The sequence below is a fragment of the Bufo gargarizans genome, chromosome 6 (genome assembly GCF_014858855.1).
Source record: "Bufo gargarizans isolate SCDJY-AF-19 chromosome 6, ASM1485885v1, whole genome shotgun sequence".
Lineage (NCBI taxonomy): Eukaryota > Metazoa > Chordata > Amphibia > Anura > Bufonidae > Bufo > Bufo gargarizans.
The window spans coordinates 112,731,469-112,744,565 of record NC_058085.1 but is presented as its reverse complement, the minus strand read 5'-3'; the positions used below and the strand labels follow the sequence as shown (position 1 = coordinate 112,744,565).

General features: G+C 43.4%; 1 protein-coding gene across 1 annotated transcript in view; it reads left to right on the top strand.

Annotated features, from left to right (window-relative positions):
- The window catches only part of LOC122941510 (embryonic polyadenylate-binding protein), an 88,987-nt gene extending 76,161 nt beyond the window's left edge, over positions 1–12,826 (top strand). Inside the window, exons 9-14 of the mRNA XM_044298824.1 lie at positions 5,376–5,463; positions 6,257–6,379; positions 6,692–6,825; positions 7,555–7,648; positions 8,354–8,484; positions 12,698–12,826. Coding sequence (XP_044154759.1) covers positions 5,376–5,463; positions 6,257–6,379; positions 6,692–6,825; positions 7,555–7,648; positions 8,354–8,484; positions 12,698–12,778 — 651 coding nt within the window. The 3' untranslated portion in view covers positions 12,779–12,826. The remainder of the gene's footprint in view (positions 1–5,375; positions 5,464–6,256; positions 6,380–6,691; positions 6,826–7,554; positions 7,649–8,353; positions 8,485–12,697) is intronic.
- The last annotated feature ends 271 nt before the right edge of the window (positions 12,827–13,097 follow it).

Here is a 13,097-nt window from a genome sequence, read left to right as displayed (position 1 = left end):
CTATGCTCAGATTAAGCATTGCATCCACCTGTACCGCCAGATACCTATCGGTATGGCTCAATCAGCTAGAGGATAATCTTGCAGCAGGAACCCCAATGGAGGAGATACTCGCCTCATTAACCTATGTTTAAACAGGCCTTGAATTATCCAACAGACGCCTCGGCAGATCTAGTGAGGTTGTCTGCAAGATCAGCTGCTATTTCTAATGCCACCCGCAGGGCCGTATGGCTCCGTTCTTGGTTTAGAGATACGGGTTCAAAGAACCGGTTGTGTTCCATCCATGTGAAGGAGATAGGCTTTTTGGGTCAGTGTTGGATGACGTTTTGGAGCAGGCCTCCGGTAAGATTTTTTTCCCACGGACTCAAGACACTTCCATCAGAGACGCTTCTTTCATAGCCAAAGAAATCCTACTCCAGAACAAAAGAGAATACTCAGGAAGATGGCAATCTTCAAGAGGAAGGAGCAAGGGATTCCTTTTCAATCCTGATAGCTTGTCAAAAACTACTCGACGCCAGAGGTCAGGTGGGAGCAAGATTAAGAAATTTGGAGAGGTATCCCCTTGGATACAAACTGCCATTCAAAGGGGTTTCATGTTAGAGTTCAGTACTTAACCATCAGACCCCTTTATCGTCAACAAACTTGTGACCAAGAAAGAGGAACAGTCATCCCTAGAGACAGAGATAACCAACTTGATTCAAATAGAGGTCCTACTTACCAGTTCCAGAAAACCAGCAACAGCGAGGATTTTATTCTCCAGTTTTTCTAATAAGAAATCCAGGGGGGGTCTTTCAAGCTCATCATAAACCTAAGAAGTCTGAACAAGTGCCTATCTTACAAAAAGTTCAAGATGGAGACCATCAAATCAACAATAAATCTGCTTCCTCAACATTTTTACATGTTGACAATAGATTTGTAGGGCACGTACTACCATTTACCCATTTTCAAAGATCATCAAAAATTTCTCAGGATAGCAGTATTTGAGAGGTCGCCTCTGTCACTTTGTTTCAAGCGCTCCCCTTTGGCCTGTCATCAGCTCCCAGAAATAACTTATCTTCATCTACAGGGCGTTCTAATTGTGTCATACTTAGACGACTTCCTATTAGCAGCATAATCAGAAAATCAGCTTCTGGTACATCTAGACCTTGTTCAAAAGACCTTTGCGGATCTGTCATGCATCATAAATCTCATAAAATCCAACCTCATTCCGGCTCAGCAAAAAGTCTCTTTTTAGGGGTTCCTTTCAACAGCTTGCTTACTGATGTCCTTCCTCCCAGAAGAGAAGCAGTCATCCCTTAAACTAAAGGTAAATCAGTTTTGCAATCTAAGATCCGCTACTATCAGAAACATCATGACAATCCTGGGAATTCTGACATCCTCAATCCCTGCCGTCAGATGGGCACAATGCCACACCAGAATTTTGCAGAAATTAGGCCTTTCTTCTGGCATCTTGGGATGGCAACAAACTCTCTGGACAAGAAGGTTCCCATTCCAGCATATGTAAAACACTCCCTGGCTTGGTGGGAAATAAAATGAAATCTGGGACCCGCACCTATATCGAGAATGGAGCCCCACAAGTGAAGGAGGGCGCACTGCGCATGCGCAGCCGCCCTCCATTCATTTTCTATGAGGCCGGAGAAAATAGCCGAGTGCTGGCTCTGCTATTTCCATCAGCCCCTAGAAATGAATGGGAGCGGGGGCCACGCATGCGCGGTATGCTCCTATTCACTTCTATGGGGAGCCGGCTTGATTGAACGCCAAAATCTGAAGCAGAAAGGTCTCTCTGGCCCTGTAATCTCCACCTTGCTAAAGAGTCGAAAGATCATAACCTCCAAGATCTATCTCAGAACGTGAAAGGCTTTCCTTTTGTTTTCTAGTAACAGGATCTAGCAAAGTCCCTGTCATTCTGGACTTCCTGCAGGCAGGTTTGAACAAGGGGCTTAAGCCGTCCACTCTTAAGGTTCAGATCTCCGCAGTTTTTCTAGACACAAATTTATCAGACCATCCGCTAATCAGGCCATTCATCAAAGAAGCAATCGGGGATTCCTTCAGATTACACTCTACTATCCCACCTTGGGACATGAACTTAGTCCGTACGGTACTGATGGACTCACCGTTTGAGCCTATTGAAGATATTTCTCTCAAACTCCTGATCTTAAAGACCACCTTCCTTCTGGCCATAACGGCAAGAAGAGTGGGGGAAATACAGGTCTTCCGCCGCGTCACAGCATGTCACATGTCGCAGTGCAACACCATAGACTATCATTATAAAAATTGTTGCATGACATTATTGCAACATCAATGTCGCACAACACATGTAGCAGTGTAGTTGTGCGACACATGCCGTCGTGTAGCCCAAGCCAAAAGTTGACCTACAGCAGTGAAGAGAAATGGCTGGGTTGTTATGGAAACTTGGAGTAAAACTGTGTATGTGGAGACTAAGGGCCTGTGAGCTTCTATTGGCTGATAAGGGACATGTGACAGTGTGTATGGCAGTTGGGATATGAAGAGAAAGACTTGCAGGCTTGTATTGGCTAATGCAGGTCATTTTTTTTTTTTTTTTTTTGGCAAGGTCTCAGGAATGGTACATCCTAGAGAGCTGTGACCACCACAAGATTTCTTTCCAGGTAGCAAGGGATATGTATAACAAGTTTCATTGAAATCGATGGTTGCGTTTTTGCGTGATCATGGAACATATATATAGAGATATATATCTCTATATATATATATATATATATATATATATATATATATATATATATATATATATATATATATATATATATATATATATCTATATCTATCTATATCTCTATATCTATCTCCAACAAAGAAAAGCAGCAGCACTGTATAGTGAATCCTGGTGCAAATTCCTCAGACCACGGGGCAAAGCAGTCATCAATAATTGTAGTTCTCCAAAAAAGAGGCAGCACTCCAGTGTAAAAGGTGAAAAGACCGGCTTTATTTTCCCTCTGCAACGTTTCAACTGCTCATGCTTGATAAAGACTGCAATGAGCAGTTGAAATGTTGCAGAGGGAAAATAAAGCTATATATATAGTGTGTGTGTATATATGCGCAGTGGATTTAAAAAGTCTACACACCTCGGTTAAAATGTCAGGTTTCTGTGATGTAAATAAAATGAGACAAAGATAAATCATTTCAGAACGTTTTAGACCTTTAATGTGACCTATAAACTGTACCACTCAATTGAAAAACAAACTGAAATCTTTTAGGTGGAGGGAAGAAAACAAAAATAATTTGGTTGCATAACTGGGGAAGTAGCTGTGTTCAGAATAAGGCAATCACATTCAAAATCATGTTACATAGGAGTCAGCATACACCTGCTATCATTTAAAGTGCCTCTGATTAACCCCAAATAAAGTTCAGCTGCTCTAGTTGGTCTTTCCTGAAATTTTCTTAGTCGCATCCCACAGCAGAACCCATGGTCCACAGAGAGCTTCCAAAGCATCAGAGGGATCTCATTGTTAAAAGGTATCAGTCAGGAGAAGGGTACAAAAGAATTTCCAAGGCATTAGATATACCATGGAACACAGTGAAGACAGTCATCATCAAGTGGAGAAAATATGGCACAATAGTGACATTACCAAGAACTGGACGTCCCTTCAAAATGGATGAAAAGACTAGAAGAAAACTGGTCTGGGAGGCTACCAAGAGGCCTACAGCAACATTAAAGGAGCTGCAGGAATATCTGGCAAGTACTGGCTGTGTGGTACATGTGACAACAATCTCCTGTATTCTCCCATATGTCTGGGCTATGGGGTAGTGGCAAGACTAAAGCCAGGCTACATTTTGCAAAAACACATCTGAAGTCTCCCAAAAGCATGTGGGAAAAGGTGTTATGGTCTAATGAAACCAAGGTTGAACTTTTTGGCCATGATTCCAAAAGATATGTTTGGCGCAAAAACAAAACTGCACATCACCAAAAGAACACCATACCCACAGTGAAGCATGGTGGTGGCAGCATCATGCTTTGAGGCTGTTTTTCTTCAGTTGGAACTGGGGCCTTAGTTAAGCTAGAGGGAATTATGAACAGTTCCAAATACCAGTCAATATTGGCACAAAACCTTCAAGCTTCTGCTAGAAAGCTGAACATGAAGAGGAACTTCATCTTTCAGCATGACAACGACCCAAAGCATATATCCAAATCAACAAAGGAATGGCTTCACCAGAAGATGATTAAAGTTTTGGAATGGCCCAGCCAGAGCCCAGACCTGAATCCGATCTGTGGGGTGATCTGAAGAAGGCTGTGCACAGGAGATGGCCTCACAATCTGACAGATTTGGAGTGTTTTTGCAAAGAGTAGGCAAATCTTTCAGAGTCAAAATGTGCCATGCTGATGGACTCATACCCAAAAAGAGTGCTGTAATCAAATCAAAAGGGGCTTCAACAAAGTATTAGTTTAAGGGTGTGCACACTTATGCAACCATATTATTTTATTTTTATATTTTTTCTTCCCTCTACCTAAAAGATTTCAGTTTGTTTTTCAATTGAGTTGTACAGTTTATAGATCACATTATAGTGTAAGGGGAGGAGGCCCTTTTAAAGTTTACCTGTGCTGGGGGCGGGGAGCACCCTCCTGTCAGTGCCGCGGGGGAGGCTATTGGAAAATCCAATTATTGGTAAGGGTAATTAACCCTTTTTTTTTTTTATTTTAATATATTTTCAGCTTTTTCTTTTTAAAGGGAGTCTGTTAGCATAGTCAAAACTGCTAAACTGCTGACGGCACTAAATAGTGCCCGGGAAAACCAATACAAACATGCAGATCTTTTAATATCTGGAATAATGTGAATTTAAACTTGTATTCTGCCAGGCACTGCTCTGGCAGATGCCAAGGAGGCAGAGCTCACTGCTTCACAAACCTTCCCCTTTGATCTGAGTGACAGCTGTAGTGGTCTCCTGGTTGGTTGTCACTCAGAGGGGAGGGGCTGTGAAGCCACTCAATTCAGAGCACACTTCGCAGTGAATTTCTGCCTCCGGGGCACTTGCAGGAGCAGAACTTTCATAATAAAAGTTCATATTCACAGTACTTCTGATAATAAAATCCCCATAAAAGGTATGCTTGTACTGCTCTTTCCAGCTTCCACTTAGTGGGTCGAAACTGCTGACAGACTCCCTTTAAACTCTCTGACAACCCCTTTACATAGTGTAACCTAGCACTCTATTTGTCTCCAGTCTCTCAGGTTTTTAGGTGTCAATTTAAATGTGACTTACAGGTGTAGACATTTTTGCAAAATGTAACACGTATATAGTAGATATGCAGCGACAAATGCAGTTCTTATATACAATATTATACTATAGGATGACCCGCCACTTGTGATATCCTAGGAATGATTATATTTGCTTTGTTTCACTTGAAGCCATCAAACAGAGCCTTTTATAATCCGAGCCCTGTAGCACCAGTACGCCCGACACCTCACTGGGCATCCCAGCAGTCCAGGCCACCACGTAAGTGAACTCAATGCAGAAGGAACATTTTTAGATAATTATGTATTCATTCACATGATTGCTTTGGAGGGGCAGTCTTCTGCTCATGTGAAAATGCAGCATCCATTATATATGTCCAGTCTACATAGTTAACGTTTTAGTGCAATGGCATCAATACAGTTTAACTAGCAACTCCTTTTGATCATTCATTTAAACTGGTTGGCCCATCTTGGACTTTGGTGGCATATCGCTGGGATATGCCACCAATGTTCGGTAGTTGCAGGACCCACTCCTGTCTTCAGAAGGGGATCCCCAAGGTGAATGAGGGTGCACCGTACAAGCGCAGCCATCCTCCATTTTCTTCTATGGGAGTGCCAAAATAGCCAAGAGCTGGCTCGACTATTTTGGGAACTCCTATAGAAGAAAATGGAGGATGGCTGCGCTTGTACCGTGCACCCTCTTTCACCTTGGGGAACTCCGGTAGAAGTGAAGGCGAGGCGGCCATGTTTGTGCAATGCGCTCTCCGTTTACTTTGGGAGTTCCGGAAACAGCCGCGTGCAGTTGCTGAGCTTTTTTCAAAACCGAAATGAAAGCAGAGCTTGGTGCGCTCTCCTTTGCTTTGGGGGCCCTTTTCTTGAGATTTGACATTGGTGGCTTATCATAGCAATATGCCACCAAAGTGCGAGATAAAGTCAAACAACACACATCTATTTAGAGCATCTTTAGAGAGTCAATAAAGAAAAGGAAAATATTTTTAGACTACTAATATCTTCTCTATTATCTAATAATGTGTCCATCATCCATGTGACTTCAGAGTACCATCCAACGGTTCCTATACTGCGGGCAGTTCCTCCAAGACGCATGTCTTCTAACATAAGTACAATGAAGCAAGCTTCAACACAGGTGCCCAGGGTTGGTCCTCAGACTCAAAGAGTTGGTAAGTTTTCTTTTCACCTTCTTCGCCAAGTTCCAAATGGTTCATAGTCTGGATGGGACAACTACCTAACTGGGATATCTACCTCACCATAGTTTAAATGGGAAACTTTGGGGTGACATCCTAAGCAAATCTCTCAAATTGTTGCTGCGTCATCTGCACTTAGTCATTATGCACGACTGCTTTGCACTACTCTTCATACCTACTGATGACGATTCCCTAGCATTGATGAAGCTGTTTTTTTATGTCAGTTATGAGTTTTGCTTTTACACAATATTTTTCTTAATAAACATTTTGGCTTTATTTTTTGCTCAGCAAATATAGGCACTCAGACGGCTGGTGCACGAGCTCAGATAAACCCATCAGTCATGCGCACAATGACACAGTACAAGTATTCTTGCTCCGTACGAAATGCACAGCCACCTATGAACAATGCACACCTACAGCAGGTACAGGTGTGTTGTGTCCCATTTACTTTTGCAGCCTTCATTTTAGATCTTTTCGCTGATAGGCACTACTAGTTAGAACAAGCTCATGTTTAATAGATGGGTTCAATTCTGCTACTTCCTGATATTGTATTCTATAGCTGGGGGTAAATTTGAACTTCTAGTGCACTGACCACCTGTGCCTCTTCATAAATTCTGGGCAATGGACTGTAACGCCAGCCTTAGTATATCCGCCACTTTGTTCCATCACTAATACTTTAATAGGTTAATCATAAAGTACATTTGATTCTTTTTTTGCTTCAGACTAAATCTCTTCATATTGATTATTCATTTCCTGTGAGGACAGAGCTCCTGTTCGTTAGTTGAGCAGCAGAATGCGGTCCATACTCCATTTTGGAGCCTCTACTCAGTATGGACTTCTGGCAGACAACGCTGCAGTATCATAAGGAAGGGGGGGGGGGGGGATAGACAACTAAAGTGTAATGTGAAATGGGTAATTTCCAGTTTATAGCTGAGTACAACTACCTCAAGTATAACAAAATGTATAAAGCCTTAAATCTAACAATTATAAAGAAACTTGGACTTAAAGAGCTTTTTTTTTCTGCATCCAGCTATAGCGAATAGAAGCATCAGAGATTTAAACGTATGGTAAAAGTGCCTTCCATGGGGCTATTGTCCGGAAACTGCCAGCCTTTTCTAATAAAATATAATGGTATCTTTCTCTCGTTATAGGTAATGGAGCCAGCCGTGCTAATGCAAGGACAAGAGCCTCTCACTGCCTCCATGTTAGCAGCTGCCCCACCACAAGAGCAAAAACAACTGCTAGGTACTTGGCATTGTATTTTATAGCGATTCATGCCTATTCTTTAGCCCAGTGTTTCCCAACCAGTGTGCCTCCAGCTGTTGCAAAACTACAACTCCCAGCATGCCTGGACAGCCTTTGGCAGTGCGGGCTTGCTGGGAGTTGTAGTTTTGCAACAGCTGGAGGCACACTGGTTGGGAAACACTGCTTTAGGCGACATGTTGCACTACACAAAAGGATGTGGCTTAATATAATGTATTTCAATGGTGTAAGGCTACATGCTGTGATTCGACAGTAGAAAAAAAAATATTTGATGTTTTTTGCGACTGTCCATTGAAATACATTACATGAAATGTTGCGCGACTTTTTTGTGGCGCAAGTCATGTCGCTGTCTAGCCACACCCATATATAAGTGAATGACAGCCTTTCACATAAGTGTACTGTAAGTAACTGTTATATACATAATCTTTCAAAAGTGAACATGTATAGGAACCTTATAACAGCATTTACACTATGCTCTGCATTCATATTGTGTTCAGAAGCCAGATTCCTAATATCTTCCACTGCCCTGCTTGATGGATGAACTGCTTGCGTTAATATTTCTTATAGCATTTATGCTTGTGAACAAGACAAGCCAGCATATGGACCATAGAGCTACTGGTTAGGGATGGCTCAAAGAAACGAGTTGTTGCTACTGCATTTCGGTATTAACGCTGGTATTATTTACAGGTGAAAGGATTTATCCTCTAATACACAGTATGCACGCTTCACTCGCTGGAAAAATAACTGGCATGCTGTTAGAAATAGACAACTCTGAACTGTTACACATGCTGGAGTCTCCAGAGTCCCTTCACTCAAAGGTATTTTAATAGTTACTCGACTGCTGTGTAGTGGCATGGCTACGAATTCACACAGTGGCACGTCTACCTTGTCATACTAGCCATATGTAAAAGTCTTCTGTTAATGCAGCTCAGCAGAGAACCATGTATTTCTATCTTAATTGTAATTTGCCTCGGTGGGGAACATATGGTTATGACAAAGCCATAAGGCAGATAGAAATATAAGGGATTTCCTTCACTGCCAGACAAACACAAAATCTGAATTGTAAAAAAAAAAAAAAATTATATTATACCCCCATAACCATGTATTTTCTTGAAGTAAGCATTAGAGATGAGCAAATCACTTTGTCTAACCAGAGTTCTGCGACATGGTGTCCCCTAAGCAGATGATGCTCTCCCTGCCGCTTGATTGACAGGTCCAGACATCTAAGGCTACTTTCACACTAGCGTTCATAGGTCCGTTCGTGAGCTCCGTTTGAAGGAGCTCACGAGCGGACCCGAACGCCTCCGTCCAGCCCTGATGCAGTCTGAATGGAGCGGATCCGCTCAGACTGCATCAGTCTGGCGGCGTTCAACCTCCGCTCGCCTCCGCACAGACAGGCGGACAGCTGAACGCTGCTTGCAGCGTTCAGCTGTCCGCCTGGCCGTGCGGAGGCGAGCGGATCCGTTCAGACTTACAATGTAAGTCAATGGGAACGGATCCGCTTGAAGATGTCACCATATGGCTCAATCTTCAAGCGGATCCGTCCCCCATTGACTTTACATTGAAAGTCTGAACGGATCCGCTCAGGCTACTTTCACACTTAGAATTTTTTCTAAGTTATTAATGCAGACGGATCCGTACTGAACGGAGCCTCCGTCTGCATTAATATGATCGGATCCGTTCAGAACGGATCCGATCGAACGCTAGTGTGAAAGTAGCCTAAGCCAGCCCTGGCAACCTCACACCTGCGCCACCGCTTCCAGTAGAAGCACAAGCGCAGAGACTCTACTTCCACTACTGGAGCAGCCACTGAATGCGCGCCACTACCCGAAAGTGTAGTGTCGTGTTTGCTGCTCCAGAGCCCCTCCACATTTGTGCTGCTACTGGATGTTTGGCGATGTCAATCAAGAGGCAGGGGGAATGTCCTCTGCTTTGGGGACACCCCGTCGCAGGTGCAGAACTCTGAGATGTTGCAATTCTTACAAATTGATTTATCTCTAGTAGGCACCTAGCACTCAGAACCTCACACTTATGGGCTTTCATGCAACTTTTCCCCAACGTGTAAAGCTTTGTTAAAAAATAATTTCTTTGAAGATAAATGACTGACTCTCACAACACCTAATTAGATGCTGATTAGGTTAGGGTTGCCTTGGGTATCGAATTATCGATACCCAATCGATACTTTTGCCATTTGCCGATATTATCTCAGCATGCGCAATGTTCCCTCAGCAACACAGGGGAGAAATAAGCAGTCCCTCCCTCGCCACTGCGCCACCAATGAAGTTAACTCGCTCCTTAATTCAAATACAGGAGGCGGGTACTGGCTGCAGAATCACATAGCCGGCACTCAGAGGTAGCTGCAATCCGCGGCAGTTAACCCCTCAGGTGCCGCGGATCGCAGCCCTACAATAGGACAGATGCCTGTAGCAGGCTGTGCTGTATCTTCCTGATGTCACTTGCAGCATCCCCACTTACTGATTCTGTAAGTATAACTTTTCATGCTGTTCCCAGACATCAGAAGCGTGCTGCACCCAAAGTTTTGTTCCCAGAATATTTAGCCTGGTATTGTTGGAAAGCTAAGATTCTGGCCTTTTTTATACCAAGATATAAGCTACTCTTTAGACATTGGAAGCATTTAACGTCATAACATACTACCGTCTTGAAAACAATCCCTGTGTGGCTGCATGCAGATTTGATTTTTTTTTTTTTTTTTTTTTTTTTTTTTTTTTTGCCACTGTCTTTTGCTTGTATGCTATGAATGAACAGCTTATGAATGCAGTTATGATGGTGTAAGCAGAAGATGGGTAAAGTGCAGAATGTCCTAAACAGTATTGTAGGGCAGTGGCATGTAATCTGATGTTCACAGGGGTTGTCCCACGAAAAATATTATACAGTTTTCAAATCTTAGATCTAAATACTTTTGTAATAGCATATAATTAAAAATTTTGCATAGCCACTGAGCTGTTGAATAAAATGTATCTGTATAGCACCACCTGCAGTGTTTTTTTCTTTTCTTATTTCTTTGACCTGCTCACTGAGATGGCCGCACATGCTCAGTTTCATCCTTCAGCTGCCCCCTGAGCTGTGATGGGGAGAGCTGCGAGACACCCCCTGAGCTGTGATGGGGAGAGCTGAGACACACCCCCTGAGCTGTGATGGGGAGAGCTGAGACACACCCCCTGAGCTGTGATGGGGAGAGCTGAGACACACCCCCCTGAGCTGTGATGGGGAGAGCTGAGACACACCCCCCTGAGCTGTGATGGGGAGAGCTGAGACACACCCCCCTGAGCTGTGATGGGGAGAGCTGAGACACACCCCCCTGAGCTGTGATGGGGAGAGCTGAGACACACCCCCCTGAGCTGTGATGGGGAGAGCTGAGACACACCCCCCTGAGCTGTGATGGGGAGAGCTGAGACACACCCCCCTGAGCTGTGATGGGGAGAGCTGAGACACACCCCCCTGAGCTGTGATGGGGAGAGCTGAGACACACCCCCCTGAGCTGTGATGGGGAGAGCTGAGACACACCCCCCTGAGCTGTGATGGGGAGAGCTGAGACACACCCCCTGAGCTGTGATGGGGAGAGCTGAGACACACCCCCCTGAGCTGTGATGGGGAGAGCTGAGACACACCCCCCTGAGCTGTGATGGGGAGAGCTGAGACACACCCCCCTGAGCTGTGATGGGGAGAGCTGAGACACACCCCCCTGAGCTGTGATGGGGAGAGCTGAGACACACCCCCCTGAGCTGTGATGGGGAGAGCTGAGACACACCCCCCTGAGCTGTGATGGGGAGAGCTGAGACACACCCCCCTGAGCTGTGATGGGGAGAGCTGAGACAAACACCCCTGAGCTGTGATGGGGAGAGCTGAGACACACCCCCCTGAGCTGTGATGGGGAGAGCTGAGACACACCCCCCTGAGCTGTGATGGGGAGAGCTGAGACACACCCCCTGAGCTGTGATGGGGAGAGCTGAGACACACCCCCTGAGCTGTGATAGGGAGAGCTGAGACACACCCCCTGAGCTGTGATAGGGAGAGCTGAGACACACCCCCTGAGCTGCAACTGAAAAGACACCCCTTGACTATCAGCTTGATGTAAATCTAGCATAGTAGAAGTATAAATGTATACACTCTATTCTGTAATAAGAATGTTCGATGACTGTTATTTCACTTATGTTGTTAGAGTTAAAAAAATAATAATAATAATCTAGCATAGTAATGAATGGGGAGATCTCTGGACCCATATGGGGGACAGGACTGGTTCTAGCTTTGTTAGAAAGAGCTTGTCGTGTACTATATGATGTCTGATTTTGTTTTTTGTTTTGTTTTTTGATTAGTCATGGGCTAACCCCTTTAAGGCAGTGATATCCAACCTGCGGGTTTCCAATTGTTGCAAAACTGCATTTACTGGCATGTACCATGCAAGGGGGTTGTACTTTTGCTGCAGCTGGAGAGCCACAGGCTGGGGACCATTGTATTAGAAAACTGCGTATAAAGCAGACTTTCTTTGTTACTGAATGCTATTATCAAATTAAGGCTAAACTAAAGAGATTCTTTTGCTGGTATTGTTTGAAAAATTCCTTCATATATCCGCAATACTGCAAAATAATGTCTTGTCCAAAAATACTTATACAGTGTATGAGTTAGAATAAGTCACATAACTGTATTTTTCCGATTCAATTTGCACCCATTCAAATCAATGGGGCTGCAAAAAAATAAATAAAAATAGAATGTGCTATTCTTGTCCGTTTTGAGTACAAAAATAGGCATATTTAACATAGGAGGGGCGTGCAAAATGGGAAAATACGTAATTTACATGGACGCTATATGTGTTTTGCGGATCCGAGATTTGCAGAACACAACACTGATAGTCGTGTGTATGAGGCCTAAGGCTGAATTTTTTTAATGATGTTTTTTTACTTAAAATATTGCTTTATTCTGAGCCTTACATAATTGTCAGGCACCTGACCCATTTCACCTCATGTAAAGCATGATTTTATTTTTTCCTCTGTGCTAAAATACACTGTTTTACAGGTTGAAGAAGCAGTTGCTGTTCTGCAAGCCCACCATGCAAAGGAATCTACCAATAAAGGCGGCCAGTCTTCCCTCATGTGACATGCTCTGGATTATCAGGGCTGTTTGGACTTGTAACTTCAGTGCACTTTGTAGTGACTGCACAGTGGAAGGAGAATCACATTTTGTTTGTGTGCGTAGATTTAGTATTATGTAAAGTCAATGACATTCCCAGAGAATGAACGATAACTATTCTAATATTTCTTTATTTATTTTGTTTTCTTGTTTCATCCTTTTCTTTCTGCATTAAACAAAAACTTTCAAAAGCAAACCTGTTTTAAATTTAATTTGTGTTGTTTTCATATACAGTATTTTTTGCTCTAAGAAACATCTAGGTTTTAGAAAAGGAAAATAAGAAAAA